Genomic DNA, 27,746 nt, shown 5'->3' on the forward strand with positions numbered 1-27,746 from the left:
ATCTTTCAGGTGGTCCGTGTAGCCTTCCTCTTGCTTTATCAAATTTTCCACCTGCTTCTCTTAATTCTTCATGTAGCAACAATCTGTCATTCCTAGGATCATTATGATCAGTAACTTTTAATCAGGTCCACACTTCCCATTTCTAGCTTCCATGCCAAGACACGGGAAAAATGGAGAAATGTCCAAGAAGCCCAGAGAAGAGCAGGTGTTCAACAAAGCTTGAAGAAAGGTCAACCATCAGAGGTCTAAAAATTGGACCACTGGATTTTTCAGCCAGGAAGTCATGGAAAGGTTACAATGAGTTGAAAAGTGAATGGATCTTGAAAAGGAAGAGAAAAATTCATAGACCATTAGTTTAAAGGAGAGGTAAAGCAAAATGTTTGCCCTTTTTTGCCTAGCTTTGGGCCTTGAACCCTGGGCCTCACTGCTGCTCAAGGCTAGCTAGCACTCTACCACTTGAGCCACAGCTCCACTTCCAGCTTTTTCTGTGATTAATTGGAGATAGGAATCTCATGGACTTTCCTGCCTGGACTGGCTTTGAACTGCAATCCTCAGATCACAGCCTCCTTAGTAGCCAGGATTACAGGCATGAGCACTGGCCCCCAGCAAAATGTTTTCCTTTTTATTTTATTTTTATTTTTATTTATTTTTTGGTTGTGGGGCCTGAACTCTGGGCCTAGGCTCTGTCCTTCAGCTCTTCAGCTCAAGGCTAGCACTCTACCACTTGAGCCACAGTGCCACTTCTGGCTTTTTCTGCTTATGTGGTGCTGAGGAATCACACTCAGGGCCTCATGCATACAAAGCAAGCACTTTACCACTGAGCCACCTTCCCAGCCCCTTGTATTCCTTTTTTAAATATGACATGAGTATGTCTACTTACTGATGAGAAGGAGCTAGATGGAGACATTACTGAAGACAGTGGTGTTGGGTCAATGATTGATCATGATTGAGGAAAGTGAGCAGAGAGAGGGACAGGCTGGCATGATCAGTCTTATAGAGGGAGAATTCTTCTTGTTTCCAAATAGGGGAAAGGAAGGGTTAGTAAAGTTACATAAAAATAGTAGAGGAGATAAGAGAACATGAAGAATGTGCCTCCTTCTAACAAAATTTTTATCCGTTCTAAGTAAGAAGTGAAGTTGTCTGTTAAGAGAGGGCAAGGGAATAAGGACCAGGAATCAAGGGGTGATGTAGGGTTGAACACTTGTCCTAGGAAACACAAGAGGAAATTCACTGATGTTGAGCCAAAAAGATTGGCAAATAATGTGAAGGCAGCAAAGGAGAGAAATAGTGTGTCTTTAGTATTCCCATTTTGCACAATTGCTCAGCAATATCGGTCACCCCAGAGATGAGAGTATAATTAGTGGGTAGCCAGCATTGTCTTCTTGAGGGTGTCAGAAAATTAGAATGTCTAAGGAATTGAATCCGATTATTTGAGTTGCATTCAAATGCTTGACAATGAGGGTCAGGCTGTAAAGGTAAGGAAATTAAGCCAATGAGACTCCAGTCTAGAAGAATAGGTCAGGCAGGGTTTAAACCGTGGGTTTAAGGGGCTGGGAAGGTGGCTCAGTGGTAGAGTGCTTGCCTTGCATGCATGAGGCCCTGGGTTCGATTCCTCAGCACCACACAAGCAAAAAGAAAAAGGCCGGAAGTAGCGCTGTGGCCCAAGTGGTAGAGTGCTAACCTTGAGCTGAAGAGCTGAGGGACCGCGTTCAGGCCCCATGACCGGACCCCCTCCCCCCCCAAAAAAAAAACACCAAAAAAACGTGGGTTTAAGAGAGGAAACACATTTAACTGAGAGCTTGACCTAAAGTTATATCTGAAGATAATGCAGATTTTGCTCTGAAAAGCATTGAAGACCAGAGACACTGAGAGCCCTGTGAGCCTGCTGAGGCTTTGTCATGCTATGGAGCTTGAATTAGCACCAGCAGGAGACAGAGACCTGCTGTGAGCTTTTACTAGAACCAGCGATGAAAGCTATGGTTGAAGGAGAGAGATGAGATAGCAAGCCAAGGAGTGTCTAGCAGTGTCTCTTACAGCCCAGACTTAGTCTCTTGACATTCAGAGTTCAGTAGAGAGTGCACTGGCCTAACAAAATACGAATGACAGCTTCATCCTCAGGAAACATATCAATGCTAGAGGCCCTCAAACTTGTGTTGGGAGCTTGAGCTAGGTACAGATAGATCTGTTGATACTAAGATACAAAGGGTTACAATATGACACAAAGAGATCTTAGTGGCTCTCTAAATTCATCAGGTACTATTGCTGCCAGAACTTTGGGTCCTCTTTCCCTAAACAGTACTTCTATAACTGGCATAGAAAATACTGTAATATTGGACACATACTTTATTGTGTTTGTGCAAATGGCCACCTTATTAAGGATAAATACCTGGTTCTTAAATCAACCACACACAAAACAGAATCATAGTGACTAGAAAATTAAACTAAGGTTATACCAATTGGCATCTAAGTTTTTAAAAAGACTATATATCGTTGAATGTGTAGCTTTTTGTTTTACTTTTGAGACAGGATCTTCCGATGTAACCCAGGCTGGTCTTGCAATCCTCCTATTGCCGCCTTCTCAGTGTTGGGATTATAGGTGTGGTCCATTGCATCTAGCTACATTTTTAATTCTTATACTTAAAAGAACTCAAATATAATACCTCCTGGAGACTGTCTATGCATTAAAAGAACTCAAATATAATACCTCCTGAAGACTGTCTATGCAAACGCTCAAGAAAATTGAGGATGGTATTTGTCAGGGGACCATCCATCAGGTCCAGTAACATCACCATCTCACCCACCACTAGAGGTCAGCACTTAACTCTTGAAGCTGTTTGGTAGGAGAGAAAACACCCCTAGATTTTAAACGGATCATGGTTGATAGTTCCGGTAGTTATCTCATGCCATCTGGCTTGAATCACAAATGTGACACTGGATCCCAGAAAAGTAGAGCACTCTAATAATAGGGGGGTGAGTGGCTCAGATAGTCCATCTGCAAATGTGAGGAAATCACAGGACTGTGTGATGTGGCCTTCAATACGCCCTCATAGGGTCTTGGCAGTCTAAGCACTTGAATCAGACATTATGGTAGCAGGTGTTTCAGGAAGAATCATCATAGAGCAGGGGTAGCTTTGACATCATGATTTGCAATTTGAAGCCAAATGACGCCATGGCCTTTCTATTCTGTCCCTGTAAGGGATGGATGGTGCTCTAATCTAGCCTAGTGTATACTGCTTCCCTGAGCGTGTTGATACCCTGTTCCAGCTTTCTGTCAGCACCACCCTGTACTAAAGCTTCCTATGGGGAGGGAAACTGGCCACAAATGTATGAGATGGCTGAAGGAAGCTGGAAGGATTTGAAAACTGATCGAGTGAAAAGTCTGACCTTGAGAGGCAGTGATAGACAATGGATGTCATTGTGTGGAGTTAGGTCTTAAAACTACGAATGAAGGAGGAAATGGGGAGAATACAGTCAAAAATTCATTGTGTAAGCCACAGAATTGAGAAAAATAAGGGAAAGGTGGGTCGAAGGGGGGGTGAAGCGGCTGAAGTGATGACACGGATCAAGGTGCATTGTACACATAAACTGCTTTGTTATGTGGCAGAAACGTCAATACATAAACTAAAATTAAGATAAGTAAGGGACGTGGTGGGTTGGGAAGAGTGGGTAGGAATGTTGAAAGAGGCAACATCATATTCATAAACTGCTTTGGTAAGGGCAACTCCTTTATACAACTACTTAGAGATAATAAAAAATATTTTAAAAAAAAACAAAATTAAAAGTCTTTCTCTTATCAATGGCCAATAAATGTGGCATGAGATGTCACCAAGTACAGAAGCAAACAGGAAGCCTCAAAGTGGCTAAAAAATCTGTTTGGGCTATTTTTAAAATAATTGGGTATGTAAAAGTTTGACTTTGGTTTTGGCCAGCTTTGGAGCTAATGGGTCTCAGCTGCAGTGAAGAAATAACCTGAGGCCACTCCATACAGGCCATCTTTGGCTCATTTATAGAATGGAGGTAGAAGGCCGTTGAGGGAGTAGAAGTAGTAGACAGAAGAGAAAATAAGCATAAATAATAAGTTTCTGAATCAGAAGTTTCTCATCCATCACTGATTAGGTAACTTTCAACAGTTTGCTCTCCTGCTGAGAACAACTAGAAAAACTGGAAGAAAATTTTTGTCTGAAAAGCACGAGAATAAAGAATTATTGATGACCAGCCCATGATTTGAGTGAAGATAAGCTTGAAAGGCTAGTAGGGCTTGAAGTAGTTCTACAGGAAAAGGAGAAAAAGCTTGAACAGTGACCCAATAAGATTGTGTCTTTGCCATTTTATTGAGAAGAAGCAAGGGCAAACTGGAAATAAGACATCCATAATTACACTGATAGTCCTCAACCTGGAATTCATGTCCTTGGTAATAATTTTGAATTGGGATTGGCTCTCAGACCTGCGTTAGCCCATGTGTCAGAAGTTCAGAAGTGAAACTGTACCAGTATCTTAAAAAAGGCATTGCAGGGGCTGGGAAGGTAGTTCAGTGGTAGAGTGCTTGCTTTGCATGCATGAAGCCCTGGGTTCGATTCCTCAGCATCACATAAGCAGAAAAAACTGGAAGTGGTGCTGTGACTCAAGTGGTAAAGCAGTAGCCTTGAGATGAAGAACTGAGGGACAACACGCAGGCCCAGAGTTCAGGCCCCATGACCAACCAAAAAAAAAAAAAAAGGCACTGCATCTTCTGCTTTTGCAATCTGCTTTAAGTCGGCCACCATTTAAGAAGCCTGACTACCCTGCAACTGTCCTGTTTTAAGAATACTTATTAACAATGTGAAGAAGTTACATAGAGGGGAAGAGTCCTCCAGCCAACAATCAATTACAGCCAGGGCCAACTGGCTGGCATGTAAGTGAAGCTATCTTAGAAGCTTGTTCAGCTCCAAATAAACTCCACAGGCCAATGCCAAGTGAAACTGAGAGATATTTTCTAATGCTAATTTTCAGTAACTAAATCTTAAAGTCTACTGTGACTTGTCACATAGAAATAGATAACAAAATAGAAGCCACATAGAAACAAGTGAACTTTAAATCATATGGGTAGCCAAGAAAATCTGAATCTTTATCTTGGGTTAAGATGATCCCAGTTTTGAAAAGGTTCCCTTGACATGTAGAAGTAGGAAATAGAAATACTCTCTAGTGTGAGATTACATCTTAGGCCTCAAATTGTTTCTTTAAAAATTTTTAAAAATACAATAACATTCAGAAACAATTAGGCATATGAGTCAAGACAAGAACAAAACTAAGGAGAAATGATCTGTTAGACCCATGGGAACTTCAAATACAGATTTTAAAATAGGCTCTAATCAAGATGACAAAATACAAAATTGAAAACTTTCAGAGAATTCTAAAATTTTCAAACTTGAAAAAAAATATTCTAAACTAAAAAAATAAATACAGCAACCAAATTCAACTTGGATTTAGTAGATTAGAAAGGTGACTAGAAGATAGGTCAGAAGAAAATTACCAAAATCAATTCCAAAACTAAACAAACACAAAATAGTATGAAAAGAAAAAGTCATGAAGATAACATTGGGAATGTTTTTTTAAAAGGACAGTAGAGAGTGGAAATAAGAACGCCATTTTGAGTTTTCCAGGTCCATGAAAGATGAATTCACATATGCCCAATAAAAGCCAAACAAAATAGATAAAAATAACTGTATTCAGGTATATTATACAGGTAAATTTCTTATGACAATCAGGAAAAAAATTGTAAAAACTATCTTCAAAGACAAACAATTAGACTTACAGTTGATCTTCCAACAGAAATCATGGAAGCTAGTGGATAAGTGAACTGAAATCCTTAATAACAAAAATAATTATCTAGGGGAAATACCTTCCTAAATTAAAGGTTAAATAATGTAATTTTAACCTACATATCTGTGAGAATTAATTATTATCAAAGGAGATGTTGATAGGCAGAAGGAAACTGATATCAGGTAGATGGTCAGAGATGCAGAAAAGCTCTAGTCATAAGAAAATATACAAATATGTGAGTAAATTTACACAAATATTATTTGAACAAAATATTAAATGCTGGTTGCACAAAATAATTCCTTGATTTGAAAGTTGTAGAGAATTCAGAGTATATGTTTCAAATCAAAACAACACTGAGATTCCATCTCATCCAAGTCAAAGAAACAAAAATTAATAAATGCTGGCTATGTTCAATGAAAGAGGTAAAGGAATCCTTTTGATAGAAATGTACATTAGTCTAGCTACTATAGAAATCAGTATAGAATTGCTTTAAAAAGTGAAAAATAAGATTATGTGTGATTCCGCTATACCATTACTAATTATATACCAAAAGATGTATGTCAATGTATAACAAAGATATCTGCATATTGGGGACATCATTCAGGTAACTCTCCTATATGCTACAACAGATGAGTACATAAAGAAAATGTAATATGCATATTACATCTATAAAGAATAAAATTATATCATTTTCTCAATCACCATGGTAAGCAAAATAAACCAGACTCAGAAGACAAATGCCATTATGTTTTCTCACATATATGGGAGTTAAAAGAAAAAAAAATCATGAAAAGTAGAAGGATACTACTTGAGAATAGGAAGGGGATCAGGGTGTAGTAAGAGAAGAACAACAGAGAGCAATGGAAAAATAAATATAATCAAGTGAATATAACATTATATACCTGTATGGAATGTCATAAAGAAGTGCATTACTTTGAATAAATAATGCTAATAAAATGCTATTATTTTAATAATATTTATATAATTAATTGCATATTTATATAATTATTGCAATAAACAATAAAGAGTTTAAAAAGGATATGGCTGGTGTCTCCCACTTGTAATCCTAGCTACTCAGGAGGCTGAGATTTAAGGATCACGATTCAAAGCCAGCCCAGGCAGAAAAGTCAATGAGATTCTTATCTCCAATAGACTCAGAAAAAGTTGAAAGTGGTGCTGTGGCTCAAGTGGTAGAGCACTAGCCTTGAGTACCAAAGTTCAGGCACAGCACTCAGGCCCTGAGTTCAAGCCCCAAGACTGGCAAAAAAAAAAAAACACCAAAAAACAGAAACTATATGCTATATGGAAGTAACAGTGTTATTTACATTATTGTGGGTGAAGAAAAAGTACATTGACATTAGGCTGGGGCAGGGGAGAGGGGCAGAATGCAGTTAGGAATTCATTGTATATATCACAAAATTAAGAAAAGGTAAGGAATGACTCCAAAGGGGGTGAGAATGTTGAAGTGGGCGACACTGATCAAGATGCATTGTGTTCACAAACTGCTTTGTTAAATGGAATATCCTTTATACAACTACTTAGAGATAATAAAGCATAGAATAAGTCAAAGACTTTGTAATCTCTAAAAGGACCCTGTTATGCTTTGACTATGAAATGTGCCCTGTGGACTTAGGTACTGGGGACTTAGTTGCCAGCTGGTGGGAAGAGGATGGATTGGCTTTGTCAAAGTGATTGGACCCTGAAGGCTCTGACTTGAACAATGAATTAACTCTTTGATGAATGCATGATATGATAGCACTGTTGGGAGTTGGCAAAACATAGGAAGTGGGGCCTGCGTGGAGGAAGTTGGCCACTTGGGATGTGTTCCTGGGGGTTTGTCTCACCTGGGCCTCTTCCTGTGTTTCCTTCCCTGTGTTTACTTCCTGACTGCCATGACATGAACATCTCTGCTCCCCAACACCCTCAAGTCTAGGAAGCATTGACACTTCTGAAGACACAGGCTAAAATAAATCCCCCCCCCTTCAATTCATTTACGTTACGTATTTTGGCACAATGATGCAGTCTTAACTGTTATAGACCCCAATAAATAATAATAATAATTACTACTACTACTAATAATAGTAATAAACATGATTCCCAAGCAGACAGAGAAAAAAATAGAAAAAAATGGAAAAGAATCAACTCAAATATAGCAAGAAAGAAGAGGGAAAATGTATTTTAGGTGGACAAATAGAGCATAATGAAGTAGCAGATTCATCTTGAAAAATACTAGAAATTATATTAAAATACACAGTGCCTAAATTATTTGAAAGATATAGTAACATTGTTCTATTTAAAACTTACTTTGGTAGGTTCCCTATGTAGCTCAGTGGTTGAATGCTTACCTATAAATACCAGGCCCTGAGTTCAATCTCCAGCACCACACATACAAAAATAAATCAATATAGTTTGTATGTAGATTAACTAATATACAGACAAACTAATAAAATTTGCAAATACAGAAGAAAATATGAAGAGAAGCAATTACATACTATACAACTGTTTACCAAAAGACAGCTTGTATAGCTTTATTAAAATCAACGGAAAAGATGGCTATGGTGGCTCACATCTGTAGTTTCAAGACTCCAGAGGCTGAGGCAGGAAAGTTGAGCATTTGAGGGCAGCATGGGTTACACAGTAAGTGTAAGGATAATCTGGATGCTGGAGTAAGACCAGATCTCAAAAATCAAAAACAAGAAGCAATGAAGGCAGAAACAAAAAAACATTGCTACAAATAAAGATGAATTACTCTATAAAGTTACATTTATAAAAATAATGGGCAGTAAGGCAAGTTTCAATTTTTAAAGAACTTCACAGGCATACAAAGTATGTTCTCTAAAGGCAATGCAATTAAGCTAGAGAACAAAAATTTAAAAATAACTAGAAATTTCCTCTGCATGTGACAATTAGAAGATAGAATTTAGAACTACTCATGTAGTGCACATCTACAATCATGGCACTGAGGAGACTTAGACAGGTGGATAGAGAATTTGAAATTAGCCTAGGCAGGTTAGTAAGACCCTGTCTCAAAAATAAATAAAATAATAATCATGGGAGAAATAATAAAGTATATGAAAAATTAGAAAAGAACTAGGAAAAAATGCTGTATGTTAAGACATGAGTGAAGTTAAGCTAAATGCAACAAAATAGAGACTAAATGCATTAATTGTATTAAAGGGAAATCACAGTATTTAAATGGAGTCATACAGAGTTAAAAGCAAAATTAAAAACTGAATCCAGCAATAACTTTAAAATATATATATGGAGCTGGGAAGGTGGCTCAGTGATAGAGCGCTTGCCTTGCATGCATGAAGCCCTGGGTTCAATTCCTCAGCACCACATAAGCAGAAAAAAAAAAGCCAGAAGTGGCGCTGTGGCTCCAGTGGCAGAGTGCTAGCCTTGAGCTGAAGAGCTGAGGGACAGCTCTCAGGCACAGAGTTCAGGCCCCACGACCAGACCTCCCCCCGCCAAATATATATATATATATATACATATATATATATGTGTATATATATATATGTATATATGCCAAAGGAAGGGGTGACATTGTCCAAAAAGAAATGTATTCATTACCTGACTTATGAAACTAACCCCTCTCGACATCACCTTTATAATAACAATAAACATTTAAATATAGTATATATTATATAATACTTACATGCTGTTATAAGATTATATATTATATATGGTATATATTATATGTGTTTATATGTTCTATATAATATATGTGTTTTTATATATTATATATATTTAAGTTGAACTTATCTCAGAAACACAACATAAAAAATTCAACATTCAGGCCAGGTGCCAGTGGCTCACGCCTGTATTCCTAGCTACTCAGGAGGCTGAGATCTGAGAATCACAGTTCAAAGCCAGCCTGGGCAGGAAAGTCCTTGAGGTTCTTAACACCAATTAACCACCAGAAAACAGGAAATGGTGGTGTAGCTCAAAGTGGTAGAGCACTAGCCTTAAGCTGAATTGCTCAGAGATAGCGCCCAGGCCCAGAGTTCAAGCCCTACAACTGACAAAAAATAAAAATAAAAAATAAAAAAAATCCAACATTTATTCACTCTCAGAATTAGCGACTGAAGAAGAATGTACTTCCAAAAGCTGCTTTTATTTTCAGTCACCCTGGAGGTTTTAGCCAGGGTAATGAGGTAAGGAAAAATATAAATGAATAAGAATTGAAAAAAAAATAAAAAAAATCCAACAATACTTTATTATAATGATTTGTTCATGTGAAAAAAAACCCTGTAATTTACTAAAGTTAAGATACTGAGGGGCTGGGAAAGTGGCTCAGTGGTAGAGTGCTTGCCTTGCATGCATGAGGCCCTGGGTTCGATTCCTCAGCACCAAATAAGCAGAAAAAGCTGGAAGTGGCGCTGTGGCTCAAAGTGGTAGAGCAGCACTAGCCTTGAGCTGAAGAGCTGAGGGACAGCGCCCAGGCCCAGAGTTCAGGCCCCATGACTGGCAAAACAAACAAACAAAAAAACCAGATATTGGCCTAGGAAGTTTTCAAGATAAAAATTATGAAAATATAAAATTATTTGTCTTTCAATCAAATATAAAAATTTTAAATACTAAACCATAAAAAAGTTAAGTTCCCACAGATAAATCCAGTGGAACATACAGAGGAGCTAAGTAAAACTATAACAATAAAGTATATATATATATATATATATATATATTTAAGATTCTTTATATATAGCATATGTAGAGTATGTATTCTTTAAATCAAACTAATTTTAAAACCAAAGTAAAAATTTTTTAAAGACCAAAAAAGAAGATATCCAAATGATATATTTATCAATCTTGTAAATCAGAGTGTGATCATATACACACATATATGTGTATATATATGGTTCATAAAAAATGCATACAAACCATCAAGTTGACACACATTGAGATGTCTAGTAGTATGAAATGTGGAGACATGTGCATGATAGTTCATGTAATTGATTTCTTTATATTTTAATTTGGGTCTTTGCAGCACTTATGAGGACATAGACATTTTGCTGAACCTCTACCAACATGACATAATATTATTCTGATAAGATAACATATTTCTAATGAACTGAGGGCACACTAACCCAAGGGCTTTTTCACCTACAAACTCAAAGTCAGTTCATCTTTTTTATCCATCACCGATGTCTTCCTTATCATAGGTTATTTTCTCTACCTAATATCAATTTGGCCTGAGCCTATACCCATTGCAGCAAGTGCTGGCTCTACACAAGAGTGGTCTTGAAGGTTCTAGAATATAGGAGGAATTCAGTGCCTCATACTCCTTCTTCTACTTTTCCCTTGTAGGCTGCAGGTGGCTTTCTTCAGGGAGATTGGGAGGCATTAAGTTTCATGGCTGGATGATTTTAGCAGAAAGTCAGTAGCAATGGGAAAATCTGAAATAGTAAGTAGCAGAAGGGAATGGGGAAGGAATCTGTAAATGTGTGTCCCCCTCATTATAATCAAGAGACCAATGTATCATGTGGGGCAGGGCTGCTATTGGAACCACTATGCCATGGTAGAGCTCGGTTTTCTGAGACTCAGAGGCTAATATTCCCAAATAAGTCCTTCCCCAATATTCTAATCCCACAGACAAAGAGATGTCCAAAAGCTGGGTAACTGAGGTCCGATACTGGCTCCAGATCACTCAGGGACTGCTACGGAGTAGTGGGGGGATGAGAATGTTAAAAAAAAAGACAATGCAGAAGAGAGGTCAAACATCACAGTTCTTAGAATTACTCCACTGCCTTAACGTAGGTAGATCTTTGGGATCTTTGGTACTTACAACAACCAACTTACAACAACTTACAACAACCAACCCCGTATTTATCTTATTGACTTATTGAATTCAATCTTGGTTGACAGCTATCATTGGATTTTGGAGTGGAAAAGAAGGTTTTGAATATTATTTTTAAACTATTAGCTATAACCATATTGGATTAAGAAGTAACTAAAATATGTAGAGATTTTGAATTAAAGGCTTATATTCTAATTAAATATTGTCACAAATCAAAATGCATTGTATTTATATACTGCATTGTTAAATCACATCTCCCTTATACAACTACTTAAAGAGAATAAAAAGTGATAAATAAATAAATAAATATTGTACCTCTATTCATCATTCATTCATTTTGGAGCCCAAAGGTGACCTGGAACTCACTGTGTAGCCCAAATGGGACTCAAACACAATCCTCCCGCCTCAGTCTTCCAGTTAAATAACTTTTAAAATCATAAATGACATGAAATATTTTTGTGTGTGTGCCAGTCCTGGGGCTTGAACTCAGGTTGGGTACTATCCCTGAGCTTTTTTTGCTCAAGGCTAGCACCACTTAAGCCACAGCTCCATTTCCAGCTTTTTTCTTTCCTTTTCTTTTTTGGGTTAATTGGGAATAAAAGTCTCATGGATAATTTTCTGCCTAGGCTAGCTTCAAACTGTGATCCTCAGATCTCAGTCTCCGAGTAGCTAGGATTGTGAGCCACTGGCATCCAGCACAAACAATATTTTAAAAAGAACAAGTAACCATTCTATTTAAAAATCTTCCAAGCACTTCATTAAACCTCAAATGCCCTATGTGAGCTCTTGCTCTATAGACAGTCTTCAGGAGGGTGGGACACTCGGCAAGTACCTCCTTGAACATTTCTGTAATTTGGCAGCTGTTGCTCCTCTCCATCTTTGCCAAAAATTCCTCAGAGCCAAGAGCAGTTGCCAAATGGAGTCAAAATGCTGCTGGCAATCAGGAATTGGATTTGCTACAAATGGAAGTGTTCCAGCCCTCCAAATCTGCCAACTTCATTGTTAGCGGAGAGTGATAAATGGATAGAGTGCATCTGCCCATGTGAGTTGACAAAGATCCAAACAGCTTGAAAAATGACAGGAAGCCAGAATTCTCTGACTAAGTCTGAGATGGTGTGTATCAGCCTAGACACAAACCGCAGAAACAAAGCAATATATGTAAAGAGACATTTTCTAGTTTTTTTTTTGTTTTTGTTTTTACCATGTAGGCAACAGTAACAGACCTTTCATTTGATTGGCTTAGCTATGACCTATTCAAAACTATTAGGTAGAAAGCAATCAGTGTTGGGCACAGAGTGAGGAATCCAGAAATATTATGCCATCAACCAAGTTCACTTGCGGTTTTCTGATGATGCTTAGGTATTTTTCTTCCTTGAATCCTGTCCCATTCCTTTCTAATTTGGTGTAGGCCAAGTTATTGAAGGAAACAAAGCCCTCAACTATCAGCTAATAAGAGAAAACAGAAGTTGCCCCCAGAGCTTACAAATGCTTAAGGAAAATAGTAAATAATCTGTATAGTTTTCATAGCAAGCAAAAATATAAACAAAGAGTGACCTGGAACCCGGATATGCACCTGTAGGCACTGTTAATTTGGGTTGTTACCTTCTATTTCCTCTTTTCTGCTTCTTTTTCGGCTCTACTTTTCTCTGTGAGAAAATGTACAAGGTTGAGGGTTATCTCAGAGGTAGAGAGAACACTTGCCTACTATGCCAAGCACAGAACAAAACACAAATAAGAACACTGAATAAAGACACACAAGTGTGTGTGTGTGCGTGTGTGTATGTGCATGTGTTTAAGTTACCAAGGACTTCCTAATCTTTACACCTCGTGGTTATTTCTTAGTATTAATCATACCGGACTGGTGGGCAGAATTTGACATCAAAATTCCTTTCCTTTGAAACAGTTTCTTCATTTGGATCCTAAGACCTCATAATACTCTCTAATTTTGTCTTTCTGCATAATTGAATTGATCTTTTCGTTTATTTATGTTTGCCTTTCTGAATCAGGATCTCACTATGTAACCCAGGATGGCCTTGGAGTCACAGTTCTCCTGCCTCAGTATGCCCAAGTGCTGGGAGTACAGGCATGTACCACCATACCTAGTTGATCCTTCTTTCATATTGTATTATTTTTATGTAGTTGCACAATGGAGTTGCCATTTAACAAAGCAGTTTATGAACACAAATAGATCTCAATCCATGTCCCCTCCTTTCCTGTTATCCTTTCTCGAAGCTCAATCCTTGGACTTCTTGGATCCACTTACTTGGGACTTTCTAGTTTCAAGGTTCTGAATATCAACTACCTGTTGAGGACTCCCAAGTTCCTGCTTTTATTTTTGCTTGAGGTTCAGATTCATATCTCTCTACTGCCAATTCTGTTTGGAAATAAATAGGCATCTTATGTCACCCAGAACAGAACCACTCCCCACTACAAGAAAAAAAATCTTTGCTACTAATTAAACAGTAATGACTTAGGCCAAAACTTTGGCGCTATCCTCATTCTTTTTTCTCTTCTACCCCATATACACTCAACCAGCTGTCCCTCAAAATATATTTGAAATCTAGCCATATCTCACTATGCCCTCTATTACTACAATGGTCCAAACCATTGTGGTCTTTTGCCTGAACTACTCTGAGCCTTCTCCCTTTTGCTTTTGTCTTTTCCCATACTGAGCATTCCTTCTAAAACTAAAGCCAGGCACATCATTGTTATCAAAACACTTAAGTGGCCTCCCAGGTCACCCAGACTATAAAGCCAAGTCTTTACAATGGTCTGCTAAACATTCTGAGTACCTTACTACTTTTAATTCAAAATATAAATATAGAAGGCAGTGCAGTGGTTGGTTAAGAGCATGTAGCAGAGGGTCAGACTGTCTATGTTCAAAGCCTGGCTCTATTTATTAGCTGTGTAACGTTGGGCAAGATACGTAACAACTCTGTGCCTAATTACCCTCATCTGTAATATAATGCCTATGACAGGGTTATTGTGAGAATTGATGAGTTACTATTTGTAACATGCTTACAAGTAGCTGAGTATAGTAAATATTGTAAAAATTTAGAAATGATATAACTCATTTTATGCTATTAATTAATATTTCCTCACAAATTCTGCATGTGCAAAATATGACACCAAAATGGTCCCATTCAGAGGAATTTAAATATATTCAAACATCTTGCAAAGCAAAAGTTGATTTTTAAATGTTTTGACTAAACAAATTTAAAATGGAATATCATTTTGTTTTTTAAAAATGTATTTATTTTTATTGTGAGAATACCGTACAGAGGGGTTACAATTACATGGGCAAGATAACGAGTACATTTCTTATTAAGCATTGTTGCCTCCTCATTGTTTTCCCTTCCCATCCCTTCCCATCCTCCCCTCCCCCAAAGTTGTTAAGTTGTTTTTCGACATAACGACTTGTACATCTCATTGTTGATCTCAAGGTTAGAATGGTTAATATACTATGATTTACACTAGAGTTAGAATCATCACTGTAACATGATTTATACTTTTAAATATTTTGGTGCTTTTTAAGCATCCAAATGTTGGGCTGCTTAAATATTCATATCTCATATTCATATCTCCTATCTCTCTCTTTCCCCCTCCCTCTCCCTGTCCCTCTTTCTCCCTTCTCCCTTTTCCTCGTTCCTGGTCCTGGGGCCCGAGCTCAGGGGCTGGGTGCTGTCTCTGAGCTTTTCTTTCTCAAGGCTAGTACTCTACTACTGGCTTTTTTCTCCCTGATTAACTGGAGATAAGAATCTCAGTGACTTTCCTGTCCAGATGGTTTTGAACTGAGATCCTTACATCTCAGCATCTGGAGTGGGTAGGATTACAGGTATGAAAGCCGCTGATGCCCAGCTATTCATGTACTTCTTAAACAGTAATACTTCATTTCCTAAAACATATGTACTTTGTTCAGTTTGCCATGTAGATTGATTTTTAAGATAAATCTTATGTTTCTGCACTAATTCTGGGCTTTTATTACTGAATTAACATGAAATAGTCTATCTAAACCAGTGCAATAAACAGAAGGTTATGGTACCTTTATCCATCTTTGATGGGACAATAGGAAGAAGAATCATATGGAATTTCTAGCTGGGAGTCGTAAAACTGACTTTGTAGCAGAAAAATAGGCAGCACAGACCCATTTTGAATATGATAGCACAGAGCAATCTTTTTTTTTTTTTGGGTCCAGTCGTGGGGCCTGAACTCTGGGTCTGGGCGCTGTCCCTCGGCTCTTCAGCTCAAGGCTAGCGCTCTACCACTTGAGCCACAGCGCCACTTCCGGCTTTTTCTTTTTGCTTATGTGGTGCTGAGGAATCGAACCCAGGGCCTTGAGCATGCAAGGCAGGCGCTCTACCACTGAGCCACCTTCCCAGCCCCAGCACAGAGCAATTTTGAATATGATTTTAAGCATTACTTAAACTGTTTCTAGGGGGGACTGAAAGAAAGCCACTAGCCAGTCTATGCAGCTGACTTCTTACATCCATTATGCAGGCTCCCTCTTATACCTATTACTGAAGAATAAAAAGCCCCTCGAGACACATGAATGCCTTTCAGAGCCTGCTTTATGATCACAGAGGAGAAAGGGCCTTACCTTCCTTCACACTACACAATATTTCAAATTTTGAAAAGAGGCCAAGTACACATTTGGAAATATAGAAGTATTTGTTTAGAAACACAGTAGGAGGTTAAGACCTATGGAAGATTTGTGAAGGGGTCATATTGTTTGTTTAGGGGAATATTAGTTGGATTTTTTCTTTTATGCTTGAATGTTACTTTTAGAATATGTGGCATGAAGGCTGGGAAGGTGGCTCAGTGGTAAAGCGCTTGCCTTGCATGCCTGAGGCCCTGGGTTCGATTCCTCAGCACCACATAAGCAAAAAGAAAAAAGCCAGAAGTGGCGCTGTGGCTCAAGTGGTAGAGCGCTAGCCTTGAGCTGAAGAGCTGAGGGACAGCGCCCAGGCCCAGAGTTCAGGCCCCACGACTGGACCCAAAAAAAAAGAAATTAAAAAAAAAAAGAATATGTGGCATGATGTTCTGTAATTTTGGAAAACTCTTCTGGTTCAAAATGGAATTTGAGTGTAAACTCGACCTGATGCTATCTCATAAAGAGACCTGTATGGTGGGGTAGGCTACTGACCAGCTTCTACGTGAACATGAACTCATACATGTATTTGCCAGTAGTGAAATGTCTCAGGCTCAACATCTGTGCCATTACTGAGTATTCTTTTGAGGCTAGGCGGAGGGGGATAACCTAATTATTTCTGCATATTAATAACATGGCATATCATTTAATGAAAACTTCCTTCTTAGTTATGTCCCCTCCTGTGAAGCTTCTCATTGTGCAGTGTTGGCACAAAATACAGGATGTATAAATGAATCCTGACTTTCTAAAATGTCATTGTTGTTTTGTCAAATAACACGTTTCATCACTTTTTTTTTTAATTTTAAAAGAAAATTGGCCCTGAAACATCATCCAGATAAGAATCCAGATGATCCGGCTGCTGCTGAAAAGTTTAAAGAAATCAACAATGCCCACACAATACTCACTGACACGACGAAGAGAAACATATACGACAAATACGGATCTCTAGGACTCTATGTGGCTGAACAATTTGGAGACGAAAATGTTAATACCTACTTCATGCTATCAAGCTGGTGGGCAAAGGTACATCGCAATTTTTTTCCTCATAACCAGTTTCCTGGAAGATTATTATTTTATTCAATCTCTAATCCTCCTCCTCCTCCCCCTTTTCCCCTAGGGCCTCCTGTATGCTAGACAACTACTACTGAGCTGTATATCCTACCCTTTATTCAGTTTCTGTAGACATTATCAAAGCAAGACCAACCTTATTATCATTACACTCTTGAAAAATAAAACAAGACATCCCTTCCACCAAAAATGGTGGATCATTTGTGCTTTCACTCATCCGTTAATTATAAAATCCAAAATGACTTACAGTACTTCTAGACATTAATTATATTTGAGTTTGGAGCTGCAGGTTAATTCTGATTGCTCTCCCTTTCCCCCATAGTGACTAATTAAGAGCTGACTCACTGCTCAAAACCCAAAATAATTTATTAGCCTGACAACAGTTTAATAAGTTATTATGGGACAAATTTAGCTGTGGACTATCTATAGGGTAGGCGACATCAGCAAACAGTACGTAGGAGAATGAGTGGCAATTATGTCATAGGCTCTCTGGGGCTGTTGTTCGTAGTGGAGAAGGAAATGGATGTGGGGGGGGGGGAGGATTAAGAAGTGGAGAGCAATGAGTTGGGGAAGGAATGTCTGTTCCAGAGAAAGGCAGCATTTTAAAGGACTAAGTGCAACCAGAATTGAATTTTGTAGAGCAAATTTTGTTTGATTTCCTGGAAATCTCTACTATATTTGTTTATGATTTTTACTGCCTTTATCTTCTGGTGAAAGTATATTTACATATAGACCACACATAGTCCATATATTGCCTATATATTTTGCCGACAGTTTACATGTACTTAAGTTGTCACATATCCTAACAATTTTTTTTGGTCAGTCAGTTATGGGGCTTGAACTCTGGGCCTGGGCACTGTCCCTAACCTAAGGCTTTTTGTGCTCAAGGCTAGCCTTTTACCGCTTGAGCCACAGTGCCACTTCTGCTTTTTGAATGGTTAATTGGAGATGAGTCTCACAGAGACTTTTTTCTGCCCAGGCTGGCTTCAAGCTATGATCCTCAGATCTTAGCCTCCTGAGCAGCTAGGATTACAAATGTAAGCCACCGGTGCTTGGCTTTTAATAATTTTTAAACGCAAAAATCTCCATACACACACAGAAGGCATGTTTCATGTCCAGCAGTATTTTGATGGCGATTTCTTCTTCAGAATTTTGCTAAATTGAGGTATATTCGGGAAGAGAGGGGATTATGTTCTTGTATATAAGCAGAGAGCGAAAGTGTATGTCCTAAAGTGCCACTTGCCTTCTAGAATCTTGTCTCAGAGTTTTCTTGGGGTGGGGCAGATACCTGGGATTCCCATTGAAACAAGTTTCTGCTGAGTGGATTGGGAGTTTAGAATGGGTGTGCTTACTGCTAATGTAATGTCTGAGGACAGTGAGGACTTCGGAGGGTTTGCATGGGAACCTCCCCTCCAGGCAGGACACTCCACGTCTTCAGTCCCAGACACTCACACAGGTGCACCTGACTGAATATTGCATCCTATCTGCATCAAGATGAAAATAGGCTTCCTTGTCAAGAATTTGATGAAATTGGCCAAAACTCCTATAAGACAAAGAAGATCTATTCAGTAGTAGAGAGATAAAGGAAACCATTGCTGAATGTTCTCTTTAAAAGTAAGGCTAGAGCAAGGCATGGTGATGCATGCCTTAGGGAGGCCAAGGCAGGAGAATAGAGAATGTGAGACCAGCCTGAGATATATAATGAGACCTTGTCTTAAAACAAAGAGGAAAAAAAGAGCTCAAAGAATACATCTTCTCTTTTGCTTGTGCTACGGTGCCCATCAGAATAGCCTGACACATCAGAGTAATGTATTTAGTATACACCTTAGGAATGAAAATGTATATCAAAAATGTATATTTTTGTCTATCCAACAAGAATGATGCCCTGAATTCAAGTTCTGCCAAAAATTAATTTTAAAAAATCAGATGTCTACTTAGTCTAAGCATGACAAGGGATAAAGTAAAGTGCTATCCCACAAAAGGCAAGCAGTCTTGTTCAAATAATTAAGTGACAAAACATTGTATGAATGGAGAAGATATCCTCAATGGAGAGACTAGTGTGACAATTGCATAATGAAAACAAGTAGGATAAACGCAGGGAGGGAGAGAGGGAAGAGTGCCTTGAGGCTGATGTTCACAGGAGAGCCTATGTGAGGATGGGTGAGGACTGCTTCCAGTTTTGCTTTCAGAGTGATTTACCCAAGATGGTGAAAATGTACAGCATAGTAAAGAGGGTTGCTATGAGGCCGAGGCCATAGCTTTCCCCTTGAAGTTGGCTCAACCCCATACTGGGTCTGGAATAGACAGAGTCCTCAGCAAGCAAGCCGGATGGGGGAGGTGAATGTCAGAGTCCCACCTCTCACTGAAGAAGCATGTATGCAAATGGATGAACTTCATTTTTGATGTCCTTTGCTCCAAAGAGTAACATCTGGCTTAAGTTCTAGATAAAAGGGTTGGATTTTATCTTAAATAAAAATCTGGATTCTAGTCACAAATGTACAAACTACTTCTATATTTCAAGTAGTATATTTTAAATAAAATTCTAAATTGGTTTTCTTACTTAGCAAAAGAAAGGGTTCTTTATGGTTTCACATCAAAAAAGCCTCGAGAATTTTAATTTTTCTCTCTTTTTTCTTTTTCTTTTTTTTTTAAAATGGGAAGCTGGGCACTGGTGGCTCAAGCCTGTAATCCTAGCTACTCAGGAGGCTGAGATCTGAGGATCACGGTTCAAAACCAGCCTGGGCAGGAAAGTCTGTGAGACTCCCATCTCCAATAAATCACTCAGAAAACCGGAAGTATAAGATGATGTTAAGTGAAATGAACCCCAAGATAGGGACACAAGTGGTTTTTTCTTTCTTGCTATTGTTTCTAACCTATTTATAATGCACCCTGTGATTTTTTTTTTGTTGCTTTGTATGTTCCTCCCCATGGTATAACCCCTGTTCACTGTATTTTGATGTTGGTCTAATTTGTGCAGGGGAAGGGAAAAAACAAAATGCTTAAATAGGGATACAAGTTGACCCATTATAACAACGAGGTGTACAAGACACTATGTGGAAAAACCAACTTTACAATTTAGGTAGGGAGGTGGGGAGTGTAGTTGCGGAGGCGGGAGGGAAGGGATGGTAGAGGAAAAACAAAGGAGGAGGCAACAACACTTGATAGGAGATGTACTCATTACCTTGCTCATGTAACTATAACCCCTCTGTACAGTATTTTTACAATAAAAACTTATTTTTTAAAAAAAAACGGAAGTGGCCCTGTGGCTCAAATGGTAGAATGCTTACCTTGAGCTGAAGAGCTCAGGGACAGCACCCAGGCCCGAAGTTCAAGCCTCATGACTGACAAAAAAAAGGGGGGGGGGAATGGGGAAGCCCTTTTGTATGTTTGTGGGGAAATCCTTATTCTGTTGCTTATATTTGTTATTATATATTATTGCTTATATTTATAAATTCAATAGATAATTAAGAGTCTACAGCTTACTTACTACTAAGTTCTGAGCACAAGGGATTAGAAGATTGACTATAGTAATATACAATCATCCAGCCTTCAAGATGCTCACAACCTAGTACAATGAGACAGATTATAAGCTGATCTATGTTCTAAAGTGTCAACAGAAGAGTGTCACTGTGGAGATTGGTGTGACATACAATGAGGCACAAAATAGTGAATAACAGAGCAGGATCAAAAAGGCACTGCAGATTTTTGAGCTAAGTCTTAGACAGCAGATGGATTATTTATTAGGTGGCTGGGGACTGGAAGATGGGTGTCTGGCAGAATCCATATGGAGAGCCCAGCAATCAAGAGTACTGGTGGGAGCCAAAACACCCTTATCAAGAGCTAGGCTGAACAAGTTTACACTCCCACTAACAGTGCAGTAGCTCCCTTTTGGCCATCTCCCCTCCAGCATCTGTTGTTATTAGAGTTCTTGATTATAGCCATTCTAACTGGGGTGAGGTGGAATCTCAATGCTGTTTTGATGTGCATTTCTTTTATGGCCAGAGATGTTGAACATTTCTTCATGTGTCTATTGGCCATTCTTTTTTTATTTTTTTATTTTTATTGTGTAAATACCGTACAGAGGGGTTACAATTACCTGGGCAAGGTAATGAGTCCATTTCTTATCAAGCATTGTTGCCTCCTCCTTTGTTTCTCCTTCCCATCCCTTCCTATCTCGCCCCTCCCCTACCCTAGCCAAAGTATTGGTCATTCTTATTTCCTCTTCAGAGAAGTCTTTAGCCCACTTATTAATGGAGTGGTTGTTTCTTTGAGGATTTGTTTTTTGTGGGGGGGGGGATTTAATTGTTTGAGCTCTAAGTATATTCTAGATATGAGGTTCTTGTCTGTTGTTTGGCTAGTGAAGATCTTCTCCCAGTCCATGGGCTTTTTTTTTTTTTTGGTCCGGTCGTGGGGTCTGACTCTGGGCCTGGGCACTGTCCCTCAGCAATTCAGCTCAAGGCTAGCGCTCTACCACTTGAGCCACAGCACCACTTCCGGCCTTTTATTTTTTGCTTATGTGGTGCTGAGGAATCGAACCCAGGGCCTTAGGCATGCAAGGCAAGTGCTCTACCACTGAGCCACCTTCCCAGCCCAAGTCCATAGGACTTCTATTGGTCTTGCTAGCTATGTCCTTTACCATGCAGAAGCTCTGCAGTTTAATGCAATCCCAGTTATCTAATCTTTCTTTGATTTGTTATGATCCTAGGCCTTTATTAAGAAAATTTCGGCCTTTGCTAAAGAGCCTCAGAGTCTCTCCTGTTCCTTCCTGTAATGTTTTCAGGGTGTTGTCACTGGTATTGCATATATGTTTATTTGAATTAGGGAAGGGAAGGGGAAACGACAGAGTGCTGAGATAAAAGACAAGGGGGAACCAATGCAATAGCAACATACACATGACAATATGTTGGAAATGAGCTGTACAACTTGTGAGGGGGTTGGAGGGCGGAAAGTAGGAGAAAAATGAGGAAGGGGTAACAAGTTTGTCAATAAATGTACCTATTACCTTACTTAAGTAACTGTAACCCCTCTGTACCTCACCTTGACAATAAAAAAAATAAAAAATTTTAAAAAGAGCTCAGCTGTACCTGAGAAGTAGGAGGATTGCTGCATGGTTTTAGGAGAACTAGTATTTCAGCAAGCTTCCTCCAGTAGCTATGGGTGTGGATACATAGAGGGCAGGAATGGAGGCAGGGAGGCCAGTTAGGAGGCTGCTGGAGTGTCCAGACTAGAGATACAAGGAGCTGTCCTAAAGCTCTCACGACTGGCAGAGAGGCAATGGGGAGAATGGATGCAAAGATGATGAGGAGAGATGCTACAGGGCTTGGTGACTAACAGAAATGTGGAGATGGGGGAGCTAGGCACCAGAGGCCCCTTCTTCGGTGGGAGTGAGTCTGTTCTGTAGAGCAATGCCAGACCAGATCCTCTAACTTTTGTGAAATGATTTGTTGGGTATGGGCTGGCTTTGCTCTTAGTAAAGCCAGAATTTATTACTTACTTCCTCTGGATCTAATGTGCCCTGGACTTTATGAGGAAAATTCTTTTCCATTTTTTTTCCTTTCCTGTTCCTTTCTCTTTTGTGTTTGTTTTGCTTTGCTTTGCTTTGTTTGTTGTTTGTATGTTTTGAGACAGGGCTTTTATTTGTGTATCCCAGGCTGGTCTGAAATCCATTATGCAACCCAGACTGGTCTCCAACTTGGGGTTCTCCCATCTTAGCTTCATGAACACTGGGCAACCACAGAAAGGTCAGGAAAATTATTTTCAAGAAGCTGGAAAGAGTTCCTACAGGGTGTTAAGGGCGAGGATGGGGTGTACACCTGATATCTTCAAGTATCTGGAGGAGCACATGTGCAGGCTTGATTTCTGAGACTTATGCCCTTTCTCATCATCCATTTTGCTTTGCTTCTGTCTTCCCAGACCCTGTTCATCATCATTGGCCTCTTGACGGGCTGCTATTTTTGTTGTTGCCTGTGTTGCTGCTGTAACTGTTGTTGTGGACGGTGCCGGCCCAAATCATCAACGTCAGAAGAGGACTTTTATGTGTCACCGGAGGACCTGGAAGAACAGATCAAGACTGACATGGAAAAAGGTGGGGCAAGATAGAGCAGAGGAAGAGGGTGTCCCTTCATAGATCTGACTAAGTGCTAGGTCCCACTAACGATACAGAACTCCAGCAACCAAATGGAAGAATCTCAATGGCTGTCAGCTGTGCTAGCACTTTGGAGGAAGTTAAAGAAATGGCTATGTCAGCATAGAGAAAAGCTAAATGTGACACTATTCATCTCCTTATAATAATGAGGTCTGGGTTCAGGGGGGGCTTGGGTGACACATCCATGGCCTTAGAACCAAGGTGGAAATTTCTTTCAAGAATGCGTTTCTATTTGTTCTTTGGAGATCTCTATTCAAATAGAAAAGAATAGTTGGGTTTGGTGGTGTGTGGTTAACATGCCAGCACTCAGCAAGTTAAGACAGAATGACCATGATTTCAAGGCGAGCTTGGTTACACACATAATTCCAGACTGCTTTAGGCTCTTTAGTGCAAGGAGAGAAAGAGAAGAATGATTGGGGAGGGAAAGGGAGGAGAGAGGAGGAGAGGAAAGAGAGGAGAGGGGAGGAAAAAGGAGAGGAAAACATAAAACTCTTATCAACCATTGACTTCTTTTTCTTTGGTTGACTAGATGTTGATTTGGGGAATAGAGCTGGACTAGGGCACTCTTCCTCTGAAATATAGTTACTTTCTCAGTGTACACACTCAGGGTTAGCCTCAAAGTGGCATCAACAATGGGATCATTTTTTTTTCTTTTTCTTTTTCTTTTTGTCGGTCATGGGGCTTGAACTCTGGGCTTGGGTGCTATCCCTGAGCTCTTCGGCTCAAGGTGAGCACTAAACCACTTGAGCAACAGCACCACTTCCAGTTTTCTAGTATTTTATTGGAGATAAGAGTCTCATGGACTTTCCTGCCCGGGCTGGCTTTGAACCATGATCCTCAGATCTCAGACTCCTGAGTAGTTAGGATTACAGGCGTGAGCCACTGGTGCCTAGCGGGATCATTTTTTTAAAAATATTATTATTATTATTAATTTTTATTTTTTGCTGGTCATGGGGCCTGAACTCTGGGCCTGAGCACTGTCCCTTAGCTCTTCAGCTCAAGGCTAGTGCTCTACACATGAGCCACAGTGCCACTTTCAGTTTTTTCTTCTTATGTGTTGCTGAGGAAATGAATCCAAGGCCTCATGCATGCAAGGCAAGCACTCTACCACTGAGCCACCTTCCCAGTCCCCGGGATCATTTCTTTACTGACACAGCACCATATACCTCCATGCACCCAGGGCCATGAACTTCGAATATTCAAAGTTTATTCTACCCAGAAATGAAGAAGGAAGAAAGGCAAAGAAAGTGAAGAGTTCACAGAATTCACTCCATGTTCTCTGAGGAATGCATGTCTTTGTTTAAACAAGTTAGGGTCAAACCTGCTGTTGTGCTGCTCCACTGTGCTGCCAAAACTCTCCTGTCTTTCACTCAGGGAATTCACCACTATTCTGGATAACAGACTTTATCCCTGAATGACCCCTGAATGCTTATCTTGCTCTTCCCCCCTCCCTTCACTAGACAACCAATGGAAAGAAGCACTTGGTAGTAGAGACAGTGGCCCATTGTTTCCAGAACTTCTGGGACTAGGATGGTGTAGTTCCCTAGACTGAGATGAACTCTGATACTTTGTTCTAGTTTAAATAGAAATTCTAGAACATCAAGCCTTGTGTGCCTTTGGTTGGTTTGTTTTGGTGATACTGGGGTTTGAATTTGGGGTCTCATAGTGGTAGTCAAGCAGCTCTACCACTTGAGCTATGCTTCCAACCCTGCTTTTTGCTAGTTACTTTAAAGGTGGAATATAGTGAATTTTACTGCCTAAGCTGGCATCGAACTGCAATTGTCTAGATCGAGTCTCTTGAGTATAGGATTATAAGTGTGAGCCACCAGACTCTGGTTTCCATATACCTTTTTTTCCTATCATAGGGGAGTCCAGAAAGGACAGACGCTTCTTGCTAAGGGAATGGCCAGTCTGGCAACCAGATGAAGTAAACAGGCCAGTTTTTATTATTTTTCTTGGAGCCACATTGATAGCTCATGGTGAACCACAATTACTACAATTTGTTTTGCTTTACTTAGGTTATAAAAGGACAGGTTAATCTTTGAGTGGGGGCATAGGAACAGAACAAGCCAGCATGATTACGAATAAATGTATCAAGCAGTGATTATCTGCAAGGAAATACCTCTTTACGAAAGGGCTGGTGGCCATGGCACAATTTGCTTATGAATGATAGTCCCAGTACATGAATCCCATCTGCTCTGGGAGAGACATAAACTGTGACATGACCATGTCACAGCTATACGAGTGGTGGGGTCTCCCCATAGCATCCATCCAACTAGACAGGATCCAGACAGAAGCAGAGGACAGGGATGGACAGTGAGACAGGAGACCACTGTCATCCTCAGCCTCTGGGGTGATCCTTACTTTTTCTTCATACTGGGAAAACTCAAAACCAGGTTAACTGAACTTAGATATCCTAAATCCAATGTTTGGCACTAGGCTGAAAAATAACCTCATATTGTTCCTCTTTGAAACAGGATAAAATCTCTATCAGGTCATTTCAGTAGACATTCTTTGTATACTTCTGCTCTGGAACAGAAATCCAAACTCTTTGCCAAATCCCCCCTAGAGCTTCTCCTTGCTGAGTGGTTGGTGATAAATCTGCGTGCCTCTCACTGTCTGACAGCCCAGAGCCACCAATTCCATTGCAGAGGTCAGATCATAGCATCCCCTTTGACTGTGATTACGCATATATGTGTGTATATTATATTACATATGTTTATAATATATATATATGTTAAAGGTGACGAATGGGGGCTTACAGTTACACAAGTTACACTGTTACCCCCTTCCTCATTTTCTCCCTATTTCCCCTCCCCATTTCCCTTGTCATTAAGCATCTTAACCAAAAGGAATATCTTTGAATTGTTTCTAACATTGGAAAATTCCTATGCAAGGTGATTCAAGATTGTGGAACCTGAAACTCACACAATTTGGGAAGATCACTTTAAGAAAAAGAGCACAAAATAAAGCTTGAAAGTTGGAATTAATTTTAAATAAGAAAGAGAAGTTAACCGTATCTCTTAGCTCATGCTTGTAATCTTAGCTACTCAGGAGGCTGAAATCTGAGGATCATGGTTTGAAGCCAGCCCAGGCAGGAAAGTCTGTGAGACTCTTATCTCCAATTAACTACCAGAAAACCAGAAGTGGAGTGTGGCTCAAGTGGTAGGGCACTAGCCTTGAGTACAAAAGCTAAGAGACTGAACCCACATCTTGAGTTCAAGCCCATTTTGAGTTTAAGCCTGAGGTTTGGCACAACCCACCACCAAGCTTTAAAAACATAAATATAACATATATCACGAAATCTAGAAAAATAACTTTTATTTAATTAGCTGTCTGGCATATCTCTGACTCTTTCCTCTACAGCTATATATTCTTTGCCTTTTCATATAACAATAATTTTGTTATAACCTATAGGAAAATTTAAAATGTCATTTCTCTAGTTAATTTGACTGAAATTTTGTTTTTACTGTTGGTGAATTATTATTTCTGTTCAGTTTTTCAACTAATTATTGATATGTCTAAATTTTAGAGATGGTCATATTGGGGAAATTAGTTTACTTCATGTATACAAGATGTAAGACTTAGAAGGATTTTCTGCAGACCATTTGTGCACATTTCAAACATATTGTTCCTACAACAGTTGATACTATCTGGGTAAGAAACATTGGCCGCATTAATATTGTGTGGCAGGACATTTGTGTTGGATCTTCATGTACCTTCAGTGAGTAAATTGGCATAGCCAGCTGAGGGATCTGGAGGATTGCAGTTAGTTCTTGATCAGCCCAGATGGAAAAATTCACTAGATTCCATCTACAAACAGCTACTAGAGGGCTGAAAGCAAGTGTGAGAGCTGCTTGGCTAGCAAGCTTAAGGTCCTGAGTTCAACCCTATTACCACCAAAAACCAACCGACCAAACAAACAAACAAAAACCAGGCACATGGAAGCCTTTAAAAGTCTCTGGGACTTGATGTCCTGGGATTTCTGTTTCAGTGAGACACAAAATATCACGGTCCAGTCCAGTCCAGGGAGCTGTATCATGGTGAACTTGGCAGTTCTGGCAACAATGTGCCTCTGTCTCAACCAAAAATAATTCTTTCAGTTGGCTGTCTGGGAGGGGGGCTGTTATCCAGAATAATGGTGCATTTCCCAGATGAAAATGGCAGGAGGAGTTCTGTTTGTTTGTTTCGGTTTAATTTTTTGCAGCACATTGGCATAGCACAACAGCAGGTTTGAGCCCAGCTTGCTTCAACAACGACATGTATTCCCCAAAGAACATAGAGTA

At 39.5% G+C, this 27,746-nt stretch overlaps 1 protein-coding gene across 1 annotated transcript in view; it reads left to right on the forward strand.

The window, feature by feature from the left end:
* The window catches only part of Dnajc5b (DnaJ heat shock protein family (Hsp40) member C5 beta), a 63,198-nt gene that overhangs the window by 27,044 nt on the left and 8,408 nt on the right, over positions 1-27,746 (forward strand). Inside the window, exons 3-4 of the mRNA XM_042666706.1 lie at positions 17,057-17,270; positions 23,229-23,400. Of these exons, the coding sequence (XP_042522640.1) occupies positions 17,057-17,270; positions 23,229-23,400 (386 nt within the window). The remainder of the gene's footprint in view (positions 1-17,056; positions 17,271-23,228; positions 23,401-27,746) is intronic.

This window comes from Dipodomys spectabilis, unplaced genomic scaffold, assembly GCF_019054845.1.
Source record: "Dipodomys spectabilis isolate Male_0828 unplaced genomic scaffold, ASM1905484v1 ptg000015l, whole genome shotgun sequence".
Taxonomy (NCBI): Eukaryota; Metazoa; Chordata; class Mammalia; order Rodentia; family Heteromyidae; genus Dipodomys; species Dipodomys spectabilis.